Source organism: Poecilia reticulata, linkage group LG4 (genome assembly GCF_000633615.1).
Source record: "Poecilia reticulata strain Guanapo linkage group LG4, Guppy_female_1.0+MT, whole genome shotgun sequence".
NCBI lineage: Eukaryota > Metazoa > Chordata > Actinopteri > Cyprinodontiformes > Poeciliidae > Poecilia > Poecilia reticulata.
The window spans coordinates 21,459,046-21,477,140 of NC_024334.1; the positions used below are offsets into that span (position 1 = coordinate 21,459,046).

The 18,095-nt window shown below is 41.5% G+C and overlaps 2 protein-coding genes across 4 annotated transcripts in view; both read right to left on the reverse strand.

Moving 5' to 3' along the window:
• Nucleotides 1-58: 58 nt before the first annotated feature.
• Nucleotides 59-4,346, reverse strand: hsd17b7 (hydroxysteroid (17-beta) dehydrogenase 7). 2 transcript variants are annotated; one of them, XM_008407284.2, is made up of 9 exons: nt 4,149-4,338; nt 2,963-3,169; nt 2,728-2,820; nt 2,384-2,498; nt 1,528-1,722; nt 1,331-1,444; nt 1,174-1,230; nt 994-1,092; nt 59-895 (listed from the first exon to the last, which is right to left on the reverse strand). In XM_008407284.2, the coding sequence occupies exons 1-9, from the start codon at nt 4,181-4,183 to the stop codon at nt 779-781; spliced, it is 1,032 nt and encodes a 343-aa protein (XP_008405506.1). In that variant the 5' UTR covers nt 4,184-4,338; the 3' UTR covers nt 59-778. The 2 variants fall into 2 exon arrangements, 1 of the variants encoding a protein (XP_008405506.1); XR_001776554.1 differs by lacking the exon at nt 59-895 and having other exon boundaries at nt 1,060-1,092; nt 1,310-1,444; nt 4,149-4,346.
• Nucleotides 4,347-4,437: 91 nt separating this feature from the next.
• The window catches only part of ddr2a (discoidin domain receptor tyrosine kinase 2a), a 32,319-nt gene continuing 18,661 nt past the window's right edge, over nt 4,438-18,095 (reverse strand). The window contains exons 3-17 of one of the 2 annotated variants that reach the window (XM_008407286.2): nt 16,919-17,021; nt 16,174-16,402; nt 14,625-14,772; nt 13,804-13,906; nt 12,352-12,535; nt 12,025-12,265; nt 11,893-11,937; nt 10,366-10,502; nt 10,028-10,244; nt 8,549-8,784; nt 8,321-8,448; nt 7,994-8,191; nt 7,682-7,916; nt 6,827-6,976; nt 4,438-6,740 (exon numbers count right to left, since the gene is read on the reverse strand). In XM_008407286.2, the coding sequence (XP_008405508.1) occupies nt 6,609-6,740; nt 6,827-6,976; nt 7,682-7,916; nt 7,994-8,191; nt 8,321-8,448; nt 8,549-8,784; nt 10,028-10,244; nt 10,366-10,502; nt 11,893-11,937; nt 12,025-12,265; nt 12,352-12,535; nt 13,804-13,906; nt 14,625-14,772; nt 16,174-16,402; nt 16,919-17,021 (2,486 nt within the window). In that variant the 3' untranslated portion in view covers nt 4,438-6,608. Of the gene's footprint in view, nt 6,741-6,826; nt 6,977-7,681; nt 7,917-7,993; nt 8,192-8,320; nt 8,449-8,548; nt 8,785-10,027; nt 10,245-10,365; nt 10,527-11,892; nt 11,938-12,024; nt 12,266-12,351; nt 12,536-13,803; nt 13,907-14,624; nt 14,773-16,173; nt 16,403-16,918; nt 17,022-18,095 lie in introns of both variants that reach the window. The other variant, XM_008407285.2, reaches the window with a different exon arrangement.

Here is an 18,095-nt window from a genome sequence, read left to right on the forward strand (position 1 = left end):
TAATGAACTTCATCCAGTGCTTTAGTTATTCATAACCCGTGAGCATTTTCGCATTAGGTCAATTTCGAACCACAAAACTTTAATGTTGGGATTTAGACTAACATTGTAAAGTGGGGATGATTCATGGTATTAAAAGGATGGCAGGTATTAGCATTCACCTCAGTTTACTCTTCTGCCCCTAAATAAAATCCACTACGAGCAATTGCCTCTCGAAGTCATGTCCTAAGTATTTAGAGTCCAAAGTTGACTGGAGAGTTTGGATACAAGGAAAACCTTTTAGACGCAAGAGAGAGCTGGAAGTTCACCTGCCAGGTGTACAACTCCCCACCTCCCTGCTTGACATACAACAAAAACTACACTAAAATGTTTTGGGATGAATAATTTTCATTCAATTTGTGACCAATTGGATGAGTTTTCTTGAATATATGCCTGAGGTTGAGCTATTTTACAAAACAGAGTGAGTAAAAATGGAAGCACAGACGTACCCAAAAATACCTGTAGGCAGGAGCAAGTTGCAGCAAAGTTATCAACCTAGAATGGCTAAACAGAAATGTTAGCCACATTTCTGAATTGTTTCAATAACCATAGATCCTTTCCCATCCACTTCACAATTGTCTAACGCTTTTGTATAAAATCCTAATAAAATATACATTAAAGTTTGAGGTTACATAGAAAAGGCAGATAAGTTCAGTGGGTGTGAATTTCCCTGCAAGCTACTGGTTGGGAAAAAAATAAACATTCCACACTAAAGGAAAGAAAATGCTATCATTAAGGTCCTTCAGGTCTTCGGCGAGAGGCCTGCAGGTTGTGTTTCTGCCACTTTCTTCCTCGTGTCACTTTCAAGTTGAAGTAATTTGCTGTATAATGATTCTGATGTCTCGAAAGTAATGTCCATCTGCAAATGGGAAAGCACCACATAACATTTAGCTGTTTTTAACACAATTCAAATTTTAAAAAACAAAACAAAAAAACATCTGCAGTTACTTGCTGCACCTTGTGTGGCTGGGTGTAGTTGTTTCCAAGCCCTGATGTTAAGCTGTGGTATTTAGCATAAGGGTCCAGAAATTCAGGCTTTTGCCTAAATAGCCAAAGCTGCCAAGAAGGGTAGAAATCAGAACGTGAAATTGCGCAGAACTGTTTTTTTGTAAGTGATAACATTTTAGTTTTACCCACTAAAGCTTCAGATCCATTGTAAGGTGTCAGGGTAAAAGTGTTGGTGAACACCCTGATCTGTTGGCAGGAGAAGGAAATGTTTGTCGTTACAGAATAAAAAAAAAAAAAAGCATGGATGTTTTCGTGTTGTCCTCACGCTTCATGAAGCTGAACCCACCAGCCAAAAGACAGGCATGAGCAGTGTCCACAGAAAGGCCGGAAACGACGGGAGAATGCCAAAGGTCAGGTTTGTCATCACAAATCCAGGACAGACGACAGACGAGTACAAACCCTAAAGCAAAGACCTGCATTGATTAATTTTGTTTTAGCGTTAAGTGACATTAAATGCGTGTTTCTTTTTTTTAATTTTCCAACCTGCTTGTTGTAGTGCTGATTGAGAGACAGGCTGAGCAGGTCTGTGGCGTATTTGGAGGAGCTGTAAGGCTGAGTTCCTCTCCGGTGCTGAATGTCTTCGAGACTGAAGGCGGAACGGTTAGCGTTACTGGAGGAGGTCCAAACCAGCTGCGAGGTTCGTCCTTCTTGGCACAGAACCGGCTCCAGTTCCCTAATCTGGGTCAAAACAAAAGAGTCAACTCTGGATGAGCATCCCCAAAAACTTCAGAATCGGGTTATTTCTATCCACACTAGGATCTCAAATTTATTTTTAGGAACCAAAAGCATGAAGTTGCAATTTTCTGAGTTTAATAAACACTGGATAAATATTAGGGATATATGCTTTAGTGCATGCACAGAAAAAAAATGCTACCTCCATCAAAGAACACTGTTAGTTATTAAAACTAGCAATCGCTAAAAACGATCAAAGAAAACCGTAAATTAGTATCATCCCAAAAAACTCTGATGTCAACTTTGATCAGTTCAGTCTTACAGGGTAAAAAAAACAGATCTTTCACTGCACCAATAGCACCAATGACTCCTTGACACCCAACCATGAACCTCGCAAAACTCACTCATCGATGGCAACTTAATACAATCATAAACTCCCCTGTAGAAGCAAATTGAGCTGAATAATGTCTGCCATGACCTTAGGCCCTCAATGTGCTGTTAATTTTTAATGAGGACAGTTGCTAAGTGACAAACGGATTCGGTGTCAGCCTTGCTTGTTTCCAGCAAGGACACACAGGCTGCCTGCAGAAAACCAGAGACTTGCTGAAAGCAAACCATTTTTTTTGTTATCATTTAGGAGTCAAAACACCCTGCAGCAGCGACTTACAAGAAGGAAGTGACCAAAGAGGTTGGTGGCAAAAACTTGCTGCAAGCCGTCAGGAGTGACACCGTCTTTCTGAGTCAGAATCCCCTCACCGGTGGCAAACATAGTGATCGCCTTACTGTGAGCACATATTTGACAAAATGAATGAGAAGAAAGCATTGAAAACAACCAGTTATTGGTTTTATGAATTAATTTTGAAAGATAAATTTGTTCCATAAAAGGCCTTGATTCACATTAATATTTTATTAATTGAATTTAATTAATTTATTTATTTTGTTGTTTTTATACATCCTTACTTACAAATATATGAACTTTGAAGTCTGGAGTGACTGAAATCAGTTATTTACCTGGAGAAGAGGCCTCTAAAAAAGGCCTTTGCATCAAATTCTGGGTTTGGCATGATGCCTGCATTTAGGTAGAGGAAGTCCAGCCGTTCGTACCTGAAAACGACAAAATAATAATAAAAAAAATAATGTAATCCTGAAGTACTTTTCTGAGGTGCAGACTTAAACTGAAGTGTGCTGCAATTTTTTTTGAAAATGCTTTAAGCAGGAAAAAATAAATAAAAGTCCATCCTCCCACCTGATTTTGACTTCCTGTGCGGCTCTGAGAACAGAGGAGACGCTGCTGGTGTCCATCTGCAGCAGGTCCACCTGGGCTGCAGGGTGAGAGGCGAGCAGGGCAGCCCGCGCCGCCTGAGCTCGCTGCGCGTTCCTGCAGGCCAAGCAGAGGTGCAGGCCCTCCGTATCGTGTGAGAGGAGACGCTCGCACAGCGCAAGGCCGATGCCGCTGCAGAGGAACCGTTAGACCGTTTTAATATTACAACTATACAATTAGGATATAATAACATAATAATAACACGCTCACATATGAAATTTTCAACTTGTCATACAGACTTAAATCTAACATTTTCCCGATAAGTGAAAGCACCACACCTGTGCTTCTTACTGAGTGAAGAAAACTCAAGGTGATCTATTTATTGTTTAAAAATAAAGCCAGAGGAAGGACATATGGTATAGGAAGAAGTTTTTTGTTTATTTTTCTCACAGTGTTTTATATAACAGCCCTCCTATGCATTCAGGCTACCACAACACAACCAGACCAGCAGGTGCTGGTCATTTTGCTCCATCATATTGTACTGCTGCAGTTTTGGTGGTTTCATGCCTGGAATTTTTTGTGTATGTAACACCGAAGGGTGAAATGGATCTTGAGCAATTCAGGAGATACCATGAAGACTAAATATACTAAAGCAAGGTTGTGTTGCTTGATCTTTTTGGGCTGTAGACCTCAGTCTGCTTGGGACATGGGACAGGGGACATGTAGGATTTGGACATATTGGTAGGATTGTGGAAAACCCAAATCTAAGGTAAGAGATTATCAGTTTGTTAGAAATACTGACAGCAATGTTTAATGCACATATTGCAAATATGCTGAATGTAGCAAAACCCTGTTTCACACTGACCACTCACACACAAACAGTGTGGCGTCTCCTCTGGCCCCAATTTATAAAAAATTATGACCTTTCACAGCAAGAACGCAAGAAAGACATATTTTAAAGCTATTATAATACTTAAAAGAAGAAAAACAGGATATTTGAAAGTGGCCACAAAAACAAGATCAGTACACATCTAACTAAAAATGACAACACAGTTGATATAATTAATCTTTAATGGAACAATTCATTATTCTGCCTGAAATGATTGAACTTTTAATTGGTATAGTCAATTACCGGGCTTCTCATAATAGAGGTTATAAACTGGGTTGTTACCTGTTCGCTCCAGTCACCAAAACCACCTTTTTCATCTTGGTAAAGCCAAAACCTGTAGCGCGACAGGAGAACTGGAGGAAAAAGGTTGCGTGTCTGGTTCGGGAACTGGTTTCCTTTTCTGTAGTCTCAGTTTAACTCCACCCCCCATGTTCTGATTGGATCCTGTGGCAGCACTCCAGCCAATGAGATCTTATTACGCCCCAGCCCAGCCACAAAGGTCCCGCTCACTCCAGACACTGAAAAATTGGATCACAGGAGCAAAACAAAGAGTCCTGACCATGACAAAGAGTACATGTTAGGACTTTTATTTGGGTTGTCGCCATCAAGGTCTAACTTTTGTTTACAACATATCTATATATATAACAAAATCTTGCAGAAATGTAACAATTTTCATACAAAAATATCCTAAAAATGAAAGAAACTAGTACTTTATTCAGATGTTTTTGCATATTTGTTTTGCACTTGTAACAATATTGAAAGGAGAATGAATGCAATGAAACTCATAAATGTGTATCAATTTGAACCTGAGCTCGATATCTTTTATCTTTTTATCCTGCCAAGCAGAAAAAGAAACACATTTGTCTTTCACGGGTGAGACGACTGGGGCTTGTGTTTAAAGTTAAAAACATAAAGCAAGAACAAGTAGAGAAAAACAATGAGACAAATGCAGCATGAAGTCCAGGCGGACGCACCAGTAAAAGATGAGCTCTAAACTAATGCATTTAAAATTGATCTTCATCGACCGTACCCTTTCCAACCATCCAAGAAAATTCATTGTTTTGGTGAAATACCACATTTTTTCTGCTTCAGTGACAACAAGAAAGAGCTATAGACATCTAGAACCAGAGTTCTTGTAAATCTTTCATGATATTTTCCCTAACTTTCTCCACTTGTGACCCTTTTCTGTGTTTGTAAAAAGAATGGATGGATGTCCCAAGGAGTTTTCCTTTTCATGCCTTTCCTCTGGAAAATACTTAGATCAAACTTTTCTCTTTTCCTGACTGTCTAGGATCCCTGCAGAAAACACTTACCAACGTCTCTCTAATCACACCTGATGCACACACACACTTTGAACCAACACACGGCCCATGACAACGACCCGGCACAAAGTTCCAACGGGATTTCTTCAAAGCATATTCAGCTGCAGACAAAAGGATGTCGCAACAGATTTTGCAACAGAAAGAAAACATACACAAATCAAAGAAGAAGAAATGCTGCAATAAGCCAAATGTGACGCTCTGGTTTGAGCGCATACTCTTATGCACATCTATAAACAAGTCATAAACACAAGTCAATATATAAATACTGATACAAAAAAAAAAAAAACGATACGTGAAATTTAAACATGTCTATCGGAAATACACAGTCATGTACATTTGTAAAAAACTACTTCAGGAAAATGGCAGGGAGATGGAAAAAAATGCACTCATTGTTATTTTTACTCTGCATGTATAAAGTTTTCTGAACACGATGAAACTATTAAAATATAATCAAATATGAAAGTAAGCGTTGGCTCTGCACTTTCCCTTTCTACATTCAAGCAGTCTTCCAAAAGAAAAGACAAGAAAGCAATATTTCAAACAACACTGTAACATGGGATAGATAAACCACTTATTACACATTGCATTTACACATAAACCAAACAGAAACAGTAAGGAAATTCATGTCTGGTCGATTGTTGCTTTCTTGTAAAAATACTGGAACATCGGCTGCAAATCTTATTCCACTCCAACGCCTGTTTATTTCACCTTAAATGGGGGCCACATTTGTAAGAATTATGAATTTGTGGGATTGAACTTTGAAAAAAAAACAACAGCAAAAAAAAACAAGTTAAATCTTCTCTTCAGGATATTTTGTTATCTGTTGGATTGGAGAATGGAGGTTTGAAAAAACAAGACATGTTGCCACTGAAGCATCCTGGCACAGTGGCACGTCCTTGTCATGTCTTAAATTGGACGTTGTGGTTATTTTGTGGTGACTTTGGCCATAAATGCGTTTTCCTTTTAGATACGGCACCACTGTAGGGGACATAAACAGGTATGAGATTTTTTTTTTTTTTTTTGCCAAGGACAATTCTGCAACAAAGAAAGAAATGTCCAGACACAAGTCTCCCTACTTTGAGTGTTTATTTTTAAAAGTGCCAAATGTCTCTTGCTACATTTAAATGTTGGCTTCCTCCACACCCACCCGACAGGCCGTGCCTCTCTTTTCAAACTGTGATAAAGTACTTTGTCTAAATTTATGCTTCATAATAATAAAAACCTTTGCATTAACTGGAATACAGATCAACCTTTAGAGAGAGTATTTAGTCCCCGAAATTGTAGCTTGGAGCCAGCAGGTGGCCTCCCATCCTGTCTCTCTGTTGAATAGGAGCATAGCTTAAACCTGGACTGTGTCTGCGGCATCCCTTTTCTCCAGAGATGTGCGCAGACTCTAAAGTGTCTTGAACACTACGCAGGCTTAAGGCTGTAAATCCAACAGGGCTCTGTGTAATTCCTGGAAGGAGGGCCGCTCCTTGGCGTTCCTCCTCCAGCAGTTCAGCATGATCTTGTAGAGCGAGTCCGGACACAGCACAGGTTGAGGCAAGTAGATCTGCGAGATCAAAGGGCGAGACATGAAATACATCGACAAATTATTTTCTCCCAGTCGTGAAATTAAAACCGTTTAGTCGCCCTCACCTGCCGCTTCTGGTCCCTGAAAAACTCCCCTGTGTTTTCTATCACCTGCTCGTCGGTGAGCTGGGAGTACGGCTGCTCCTTGCAGAAGTTCAGGATCTCCCACAGCGTCACGGCGTAGGCCCAGACGTCACTCGCCGTGGTGAACTTACCCTGCGCAAACAGAGACGCCGCGTTGTAAGCGCTTCGACACAGTGGTAGTTTGTGGTTGTGAGCAGAAGTGGGCAGTAGCAAAGCGGATTTACTTGAGTACAGCATTTAAGTACAGCTTTTGAGAACTTGTGCTTTACTTGAGAAGAATTTTTGTGGAAAACTTAATACTTTCACTCCACTACATTTTACTGCAGAATTTTTTTTTGCATCATTACATTTCCATTGTGTTACTTCTTCATGTCGGTCTTGTTGTGTAGTATCTATTTTGTTACTCTGACACGCAGTAAATTTACACACTGCACCCCTAAGCAGTGGGTGGCAATATGCAGCTTTAAACCTGTTGCGAGAAGAAGAAGAACCCTTTTTGTCTTAGTGGTGTTGCCTTATGATGTGAATGAATGATACATAAAACTGCAAAGTGTCTTTGAGCATCCAAAAAAGCTAGAAAAATGTAAGACTCCTGCATTATTATTGATGATCTGGCATCTGTCAAGAATACCACTACGCTCTAGTGTCAAAACATTCAAATTTTTAAATACTTAAAGCACATACTCCAGGTGGTAAACACAAGTCTACTCCAAGCACGTACTCCAATTTAGATAGTAATTTGATAGAGCTATTTTTACTTTCACAAGAGTAATATATGACCAGTAGCAAAATTTCTTCCACTCAAGTAGTGAAACTGAGAACTTGTGCGGCCCTCACCAGCAGGATGCTCTCCCATGACATCCAGCGTATGGGCAGCACCGCTCTGCCCTGGATGCGGTAGTAGTCGCCGCTGTACAGGTTTCTGCTCATGCCGAAGTCAGCTATCTTTATCGTGTAGTTTTTCCCCACCAAGCAGTTCCGTGTGGCCAAGTCTCGATGGACAAAGTTCAGGGAGGAGAGGTACTTCATCCCCGAGGCTATCTGGGTGGCCATGTAGCACAGATCTCCGAAGCTGAAGGGGAGACGAGAGACGTCACCATGTGGTGGGAAGACACAACTGCAAGTGAAATGCGACGGTCGCTGGCTGACCTGACAGTAGGTGCGCTGCTGAGGAGAGCGAGTTGTCCCTCGGGTTCGTGGCGGGACAGAAACTGGTTGAGGTCTCCATTTTCCATGTACTCTGTGATCATGCAGAGCGGGTCGCTGTAGATGCACACGGCCAGCAGGCGAATGATGTTGGGGTCCTTCAGACGCGACATGATCTTTATCTCTTTCAGGAAGTCATTCCTGTCCACACAGAAAAAAGTTTGCGCAAGTGGCTTAAGTTGATTTTTTATATAAATCGGGTGAATCGTAACCTCATGTTTGCTTTTATTTGTCGTTATATTTCCAGCTCCTGCAACGAAGGCAGCGCACCTCGCATTCTTGTTGGCATCTGAACGGAGCATCTTCACGGCCACTAGCACCGGCTGGCCCTCTGGGACGTCAAACAAGTAGTCTTCATTTATAAACTCCTGCATTCCCTCTGCTTCACAAAGATGCACCTGAACCAGCAAAGGGTTTTTTAAAAAAAAAAACAATTAAGGGGTTTAACATTTGCTCGTGCTTTTGTTTTCTAAGTGAAGGAAAGTAGAGAACTCGCACCTCTCCAAACTGGCCCTCTCCCAGCTTCTCCTTAAATGTGAGCAGCTTTCGCGGGAACTCCTCCACGACCACGTCTTTCCCAGACAACAGGTCCATTGTCACCGCAGGGATGGCGTACGTGTTGCCTCCGGTGACGCCTTGCAAGTTGACGATGTCTGCCTCTGCGTAGTGGGGGGCGCCGTCCTGCACCACAGTTTGAGTTGTGGACTTTGAAGCTGCAGCGGCGGCGGCCGAAGCTGCAACACATCGTGAGACACAGCAGCTGAAACCACAACAGGACGGACGCTGTTTTCTCATGGGAAAATATTTGAATCTTTTCGCATTATAACCACCAACTTTAATGTATTTGATTGTAATGTACAGGCTAGCTGGACAAACACATTGCGCATTTTTTGTGTGTGTGAGGTATGATTGAAAGTTGCATGTTTATTTTGCATACATATATTACATCTTAAAATCAGAAAAGTGTGGTGTACATTTTTTGTCCAGCACCTATAAAGCTGCAGTATGTAACTTTTATAAAAAATAATGATGTTTTATTTACATATTTTACATAAAAAACAAGCTCTTCTGCCTTCTTTCCGTGCTAACTAGGAAGAACCAATCAGAGTCAGGATAAAAATATACTTAACAAATATGTTAAGCATATTTTTGATCAAAGTTGCATATGGCTAAAATAAAATCCACTGCAGCCATTTGTCTTAGCAGTCAATTCATAGATAAATACAGAAATATGTGTGGTTTCATCTCAGTTTAATATAAAGGTCTCCATGCTTTTTTAAAAAGAATGTTTAGTGAACAAATAGCATCATAAAGACCAAGAAACACAACAGACAGGTCAGTGTTGCTTAATGCAGGGTTAAGTTAGGAAGCAAAATTTGCCTTTTATGAAAGATAGGATAAGAGAGGCACAAGAAGAAGTCATGTTTCCTACAAGTCATACAGGGGAGACAGCAAACATGTGGACGAAGTTGACCTTCTTCCACAGCGGCATCATGCTGTGGGGATGTTTCTTTTCAGCAGGAACAGGGAAGCTGCTCAGAATTTATGGTATTATAGATGGAGCTAAAAATAGGGCTGGAAGAAACCATGTGAGGGGCTACAAAAGACCCGGCCTGGAGGGATAATGAGCCTATAAATAAACCATAGCTACAATGGAAAGATTCAAATAAAAAGCAGATTAGCCTGTGAACAGCCTAGTCAAAGTCCAGACCTAAATACAGTTGACAAAATGTCAGTAACTGGTATTGCAAAAGTGGTAGAGAGATCCAGTGAATTGTGGTTATAATTACTTTTAACTCAGGAGAGGCTGAACAGAGATGTATGCCATACTTTTAGCATTTTCATTTGCAAAAAGAATGAAAACTGCTTGCTTTTACTTCCAATTTGCAATTAGCAAGTTCCTGAGCAAATACCTTTAAAAAAAAAAAAAGCACTGTGTGTTAATATCCATGTGTGTGAGCGGATTTGCTGACTTACCAGGTTCCTCTGAGCTCTGTGCAAACTCCGGCAGCTTACATATGAGGCGCGACGGCTCCTGGTAGTCTGGACCCAGAGGGAAGATGCGCTCGTAGGTGGAGTTAGACTCCTGTTCGCCGGCTGTGCCCGGACGGTTGCTGGTGTGATTGTAGCTGAACGTCTCGCTTTGTATCGACAAGCTAGCAGTCAGTTCGTCATCCAGGATCCGACGAGAGGCCTGGAATAAAAGCACGCGTGTCAGGAAGCACATCTGACCGTCTCCGAGTGGAAAAACTGGAAATGCGTAAGATTACGCAAGTGTTTGTTAGTTGTGTCGATATATTAAAAAAGGCGCTCACCTTCTCCAGCATCTTCTGCCAGACCTGTCTCCACAAAATGATGACAATGATGGCAACAAGGATGAATATGATGGCCACCAAACAGCCAATCAGAATGCGCGTGTTGCTGTCATCTACTTTATGGGTTGGGTCATCTTCTGGTGAGGGAGGAGGAGAGGTGCCTTTTAAAGATTTTAAAAAGAGACTTTAGTTTCATGTGCTTCCCAGTTACATGAGAATTTTTTAAAAAGACAAGTGTGTGAGCATCAAACAGACATTTCATCATTTATGTTGTTAACCAGCTGAGATATCGCTCAGCCTGCTTCATAACAAACCTGATATTTATTTATTTATTTGTGAAAAAGCTCAAAAGTGACATGGAGCCACACTGTTTTACCAAACATATTTGGTGACGTCCCATTCTCAGTCCATGGAGTTTAAAAACACAAGGCAGCCACAGTTTCCAGACGTACCAGCTTTAGTTCTTCTGGAAATGTTTTCGACAGGTTTTAGGAGTGTTTTTAAGGGGACGCACACTTTACAGTGGCAATGCAAGGCTTTGCCTACAAATGCATATCCCAAAACGTTTTCCCCAAACGGTTACTGAGATAATCCGAAGGTCATTTGGAGTCTGGACGTCTGTGAAGTCGACACACCATTTGTGGTTTGTACCTCTCTGGGATTTGATTACTTTAACCATCTTTAGCCTTTTCTGATTTGTGGACTTTAATTTTTTATTTCTTTAAGCTCCCCTCTACTATTAAACAGTTTTATTTTTACATCACTTCTGTTCTGCCTCCCCTTGCCTGCATTTGGCTTGTCCATAACCACTAATGACATTGGAGACATAACCTGACATATTAATATTTAGTATAAATTTCACAGTGTTGAGGTATTAAAATCATATAAATAAACAAAAACTATAGAAATTATGTTTGTTTTTTCTATAAAAGAAAATAAAAGTTGTAATTTTTGAAAGAATTAAATTAAAACTTTGCCAGATCTACTACAACTAAAAACCACTAAATAAAACGCACAAATGTGTGACATTAGTTGCAAATAATGAAGATTAAAACCCAGCATTTTGAAGGTTTAACTTGTTAGAACCTTAGATATTTAGCTTGTTGTGCTCCTGATTGAAGTTATTTCAATTTTTTAATGTGCACAATGTCCTCACTTTTTCCTAGCTAGAAAAAATATTTTAGTTCATTCTGTATAATGAGTAATACATGGTTAAGTTTACATCTAATAAAAAAAGAGATTCGATATGGATAGGTGAACCTCTCTTAATAAGGAAGCGTATTTCATGGAGTGTCCCACTCATTATAATTTTTTTTGCGATCAAAGGGAAAAAAACACACACAAAAAAGTTTCAATTTCTCTAGTTGAAAATATCATTAATAGTAAAGATGACATAGATTTAAAAAACATTTTTATACAAACCCTATTTCCAATTTTAGCAGGAACCAATTTAAAGAAATTACTGAAGGTGTTGCTCACATGTTATTAACCAAGCACTGCATGCGTATGTAAGACGTGGTTCCTCACCTGGCTTAGGTGTGGAAGGCGGTGTTGTGTTGTACATGGCTGTATCTGAAAAAGTTTCACCAATTGTTATTTAGTCTGAAAACTCGTCTCAACAACTTCCCTCCAGCACCAAATCAGCTCCGCACTGAGTACCTGACTGGAAGGTGATCTCGCTGAACAGCATCCAGGCGTCAGCAAAGTAGAACTGGCACTTGATGGCGCTGGCCATGTGGTTGGCCAGCTTGACGGTGATGAAGCGGGCGCTGGGATTCTTCTCGTCCTCCACGGGGCTGAAGGCGAGCGGCGTCGTCTCCCAGTCGGAGTCGGAGCGGAAATGGCAGACCACCTGCTGGAAGGCCTTGACGTGCCGGGAGAACATGTTGTTGCAGTGGACCTGCGCACACGGGGGTATTCTCTGTGATGACGGAGAACGACGCCGAGGACTGTAACGCCGCCGCCACGTCGGCTCGGGATTCTCACCTTCATGGAGGTGAAGTTTCGTATGCGGTCAAACTCAAACATGATTTCGATGGATCCACCAGGGAAGCTGTCGTTGTTCCAGCCTACATAGTCGTACCCGGGCCATCCGTTGTGGACGTGGCTGAGAGTGAAATCGTCTTCTCCACAAACGCCGTCGGTCAGCTGGCCTAAACCCTCTGTCATACTGAGAAACACAGAAGCAAATCTGTAAAAAGGGATGAAATCCACAGCCAATGAACTCCAGTCAGACACATTTTCAGTCTTTTGAAGATTATATTAAGCTCCTTGTTAACTCCTTTAATGAAACGTCCCTGTTTGTTATTTGCAGAGTTGCTGATCACAAAACCAGTCATGATTCTGTTCACCATGGTTACACAAACAAAACAGCAAACTTTTGTTGTATTTTTTTTTTAGAAAAGCACAGCATCTGTGGTTTTCACCACCAGGAAGCTGAACCACAGTGATGGGAGACATATCCATCTGTGGTAGAGGCCTGATATTTTTAGCCTTCTTCATGCTGTCTGACGGGTTCTGTTAGAGGCATTTGTTGGTTCCACACATCTGGAAGTAGAGTTAATTTCTACCAATCAAGAAATGTTCCTAATTACAGTTAATTTAATAATACAAGAAAGGTTGTCTCTTTTTCACTTAGAAACAGGTATGTTTTGGATAATGTTTGAGAACTCAATATATGAAGTTTTATTTCAAATCTGCATTTTGTGTTGACTTTGTCTGCTATTAAAGTTTGTTTTGTGATCTGAAGCATAAATGAGACTGAAACATTTTTTAATAAAAATATAATAAAGAAATCTATAAAGGGGATAAATACTTTTTTCACTGCAGTGAATGGTCTCCCATACACAACATTTTATGTTAATTTATATTCTTGTTCTGAAGCTGCACTTTTTCTGAAAATGATTTTTATATGCTTGTAAAGACCAAAACAAATATAAAAGAAGCATTTTCATAAAAAGTTACCTAATGCAACTTTAATCTTTGATTTCATCAGTGCTTCAACAAATTGGCTCATAAATAAACTGTAATTAATCCCGAACACTAGGTGGCAGCATTACCAAACAAAACCCACTCTGTTACAGGTATTAGTCAGATTTTCTATTCCTCATTTTGCTGCTTTCCTCCTCCATTGTTTCTGTAACAGAGTGTTTCAGTGTCACGGGGGACATTATTCACGATATAATCCAAACATAACAAAAACCCTGATTGGTCCATTCTGGGTCTTTAAGTTATTCGGTCATGTTGACTCAGTTATTCCCAGAAGGTTTTGCCTAACAATAAAACACCCTGACCCACTCAGTCACAACGCTCTGTTTCTATGTTTTTACCATGGCAACGGGAACTAACATGGTGAGGAGGGAAATGATGAGATTAATGATGAGAGCTTCATCAAACTAGTGCAGGAAGCAAAAGATGAGGAGGAAAAGCACTTTTCACCTGTAGATGACGGCTCCATCGTAGACCGAGTCGTTGAGGTAAACAGGATAAGCAGGAAGGTTCATCTGTTGTCCTGCAGGAGCGTTGTACGAAACCAGACCGTCTGGGAGGAAATGACAACTTGCCCTTCAGTTGTGGGGATTTTATTGACATTGTTCAGAAAGCCACAAAGTTTGTTTTAAACTGTACAGTTTAAGGTCACCATGGTAACAAATGCACCAAGATGCAGGTAGGATATATGAAAAAAAAAGAGGCCATTTTGAGAATTTCAAACAAAACTTACCAAAACAACAGAAAACAGAACAAGGAGATGGGAAATATTTATGCTATGTGGGGAAAGAGGACGGAAAATGGCTAAAACAGCTTAAACAAAGTCCTTTCCACAGACTGACAGCTTGTTTGCAGCCTGCGGAGTTTCATTTATCAAAGAATGTGGGCCCGGTTTAGGGAAACAAAGCGTGAAATGAACATTGTCACCTCTTTCATCAAACGCAGCTTTTCTTCTTTGCACAACAGAAACTAGACTTAACGGGACATCATTAAGTATGAATTTATAGTTTGGGGACAGAAGTTACATTCCATAAAGTCAAATACTATATTATCAAAATATCCTTATCTTGTCTACTGGATTAGAGTTTACGCAGCGCATTGTTATGCAATAGTAACTGGAAATCAGCTGTTCCTCCCTTTCGCAAGAGGCTCAAAGGTTAGTGTTGCTTTTGCTGTTTTACGATCATCCTTAAGAGGTCGCGCTTCTTGAAACGCATTCTAATGCGTTTCTCTCTGTGTTTTCTCTCCTGCATGCTTGAACTCAAACTCACCGAGCCACTCGCAGCCGTAGAGCTCCACTCTCATGCAGACGTTCATGGAGTGGTCTATGACGGGCATGAAGCGGACCAGACGAGCAATGATGGGCGGCTGCATGTCCCGGAGTGCGATGTCGTACGTGTTCCTGTTGCCCTCAATCACCTGCAGACGAAGCAAACATTTTATGACACCATGATCAGACTAACTGATATCTGATCATCACTATATTGTTTTTGTAAGAAAATTAGCCCAATCATAAAGCATAAAATAATAAAGCTCAATAATAAGTCACTTATTGACTAGTGCCTAGCAAAAGTTTAACCACCTCTTGAAGGTGACCTATAATACTTCCTTAAACAGGTTAGGATGGGACTATGGGCTGCACAAAACATGTTCATTACATTACTATTATTTTATTTTTTTGCACAAAATCATTCTTAGATAACGAGATTTTTGTCTCCTCACTTTTGCCTACTTTGAGCTCCTTTCAGCATCAGACGTTTTGGGGCCTCTTATCACTTTAAATTTAAATAAGCTGCTGCTGACCGCGTCAACGTTTACACTCACACGTGAAAATGGCTGCAAACAGATGCGCAATTACACAATTGTACATCTTTGAGAAGCAGAAGTGGAGCCTCCTGCACAACCAACAAGAGTGCAGCAAGTGATTTCTGGACGGTAAGTCATCAATAAACCACTTGTCTTTTCCAGCAGCCATTGTACAGCACATACAGCAGTAAGACCAGCTGACCAAATGGGCTGGAGCTCCCCTTGGGTTGCTAGGTGACGGGCTGAACGTCACTGGGGTTGCTAGGTGATGAGCTGTGCTTTGCTGGGGTTGCTAGGTGAGGGGCCGTGTCTGCTGATTTGTGACGTTACATTTGTTTTGGAAATGGGTAATTTTTCAGACACCAAAAAAATTAACTTATTGCCAAAAACTAGCTGGGCTGATTTTTTTAAGTGCTTGGGCTGTTTTTAGAAGCAGTAGAAACCCAAATGGACGCACAAAAATCACAACTTTCAGCCTAGATTAATGAAAATGCATCTCATGGGCCAGTAAAAACATGTACAAAGTTCTGATGAGGGGAATGTCACACTTTTAAAATAAAAAAGAAACTCAAAAGTGAGACATTGATCTATTTTTACCCTTCTTCCATCCTGCTCCCTTGTTACTCTGAAACACTGCGGTAAAATTCATTAAAGACTGGTTGCCTCAAGTAGTCACTCCTTGTGCTACTTAATCCCCCGATTAAACCCAAAATGCTATGTGTCAAGGTGAAATGTGGTGGTGGCACCATCATACAGTGGGGATGCTTCAGCAGGGAAAAGGTGCATCGAGCTAAATTCATGGCAATCCATGAGAAAATCTGACAGACAGAAAATCGGGGCACATTTTCCTTGTCCAGCAGGGCAACAACCATAAACAAACCCTATTCATGTGGTCCAGTCAAAGTCCAGGCTTACCTTACTTAAAGTCATGAAGTCAGTGCAGCTTGCTTAACTACTAGTTAGAAGGGTCAACTCATATCATTATCTTTGATTTCTCGCCAGTTGTGAAGTTACCTGTTTCCCCTGCCTGTTCCTCCATGAGATCCAGCGGCTGCCATCACGACTGTACTTAATCTTGTACATCTGGGCAAACTCGTTGCCCATTCCTCCAGCGTGACGGCCCTGGGTGCCCACAAGGGTGATGAAGTGGAGCGAACGCAAGTCGATCTGGAGGAACTCTTTCAGGTGGTCTGGCTCAACAGTTATCGGACACCACGCGCCATCTCCCTCCTCACCGTCCAACCTTGGAGGTAAAGACAAACGATTTGAAAACATGGGATGAAGAGGGAGCCAATGAATGGAGGATGTAGAGGGGGAAAATGGCAGGATGAAGATGAAACATGGGAAGAAATGTAAAGTGGGTGGAGTGGAGGATTTGAGCTCTTAAAGCCGGTTGTAAAAAAACGTTCTGGTGAAAGGCTGCATCGTAAATCGTTCAAGTGCTAATTTAGGGGAAGGGGCTGGGAAGGGAGAAGGGTAGTAAGACAGAAATTCAACCCAGAGTTGAGGCGGAAAGTGTATGACATCAAGATCCCGATACTTAGCGAAGGCCACCCAAGTTCTATGGCATACAGCTCTAGCACACATCCCCCCACGCGTGCGCTCCTAATACCACGTCTGTGAGCAGAACCGGTACCCCGGTTTGTGGTTCATGTCTCATAATCAGGCACAGGCACCTTGCTGGACAAGCCACCCTTGTGTTGCATTTGTTATCATGCTAAGAAACACGTGTCTGAGCTTGTGTGTGTGTAAGATGTACCTGCCGTATCTGGCAGCGGTAGATTCAGACCACTGACTGGAGGCAGAGATGTCCTCATCCGGTATCTGCCCACTCGACATCCCCAGAGCGTACCGACACACACCTGGAACATCAAAAATATGCATCAACGCAAGGGTCGCCACTGTGGAAAGTCAGACAGACTGCTAATAAAAACATGTAAGATGATGAGTGTTTAACCCCTTATCTGTCACCCTCAAAACAAGTCAATGGACCCGTGACGACAGCAGCTTTTCCACACCTGATATGATCAGTTATTACTTCCCTGACACATTACTCCTTCTGCACTCCTCTGATTAATAGTTTGCAGGGAAATTTTGAAGCTTAACTCAAACATTCACTCCATCCAAGTTTGCGTGCACATAAAAACCACCAACACAGATTGGGTAACGCTGGACGAAGGGGTCGAGCCAAACTCTGAGCTCTCATAATAAACTTTACATAAACCCCAGCACTCAGACACATGAAGTTAGCGGGAAAGTAAGTGTGCTGGGTGAACAAGACCGGTGCAGCTACCTTCTGGCTTTGCTCTGTGGTCAATAGGAGCAATATTCCCCCACCATTTCCTGCATGCCATCCCACCCCCTCATCCTCCATTTTTCTGTCTCTTGCCCTCCTGTGTGGTCTCTAGCAAGTCTGAAACGAAAGCTGTGATTTTACCTAATCCTCCACTGATTAGGACTCTCTAAAGTACCAGCTAAGTAAGACAAACATGGTCAACGGTGGATGCAAATGTTGTCGGGCTGAATAGCAAAAGAGGCTCATTCAGGAGTTGAAATTCAGAGGGTGTGAGCTCTGCAGAGTGAAACTTGATGTTTTAGATGAAAAGGGCCTTTGGGAAGTCTTGGTTCACATAGCTGTGATTGGCCTGGGCTGATGTCTACAGCTGAGCTGCATGTGGAGGTGAAAGGGAGTGCGGCCCTGTTTGCCTGGCCCCATGTGTTACAGTAAGCCTTTGAGAAGATGCCAGCAACAGCAGAGCTTGAGGTTCAAGACCTTTTCTGTTTCTCCGGCTCTCTCTTTCTGTTTTTTTCCTTCATCTCACCCTATAATCATCTCTTCCTCTCTTCTTGACCTCCTCCAAATATTTGCTTACAGTTTTACTTTGTGGAAACACAGTTTGGACTGATGACCAAATACTCCAGCCATTGTTTATATA

What these genes read in the sequence shown, in the direction of transcription:
- hsd17b7 (XM_008407284.2), bottom strand. Translation starts at nt 4,183, where the DNA reads ATGAAAAAGGTGGTTTTGGTGACTGGAGCGAACAG. An exon ending in TTGGTGACTGGAGCGAACAG is followed by an intron (nt 3,170 to 4,148) that starts GTAACAACCCAG and finishes GTTCCTCTGCAG; the next exon opens with CGGCATCGGCCTTGCGCTGT. An exon ending in GCACAGGAAGTCAAAATCAG is followed by an intron (nt 2,821 to 2,962) that starts GTGGGAGGATGG and finishes TGTCGTTTTCAG; the next exon opens with GTACGAACGGCTGGACTTCC.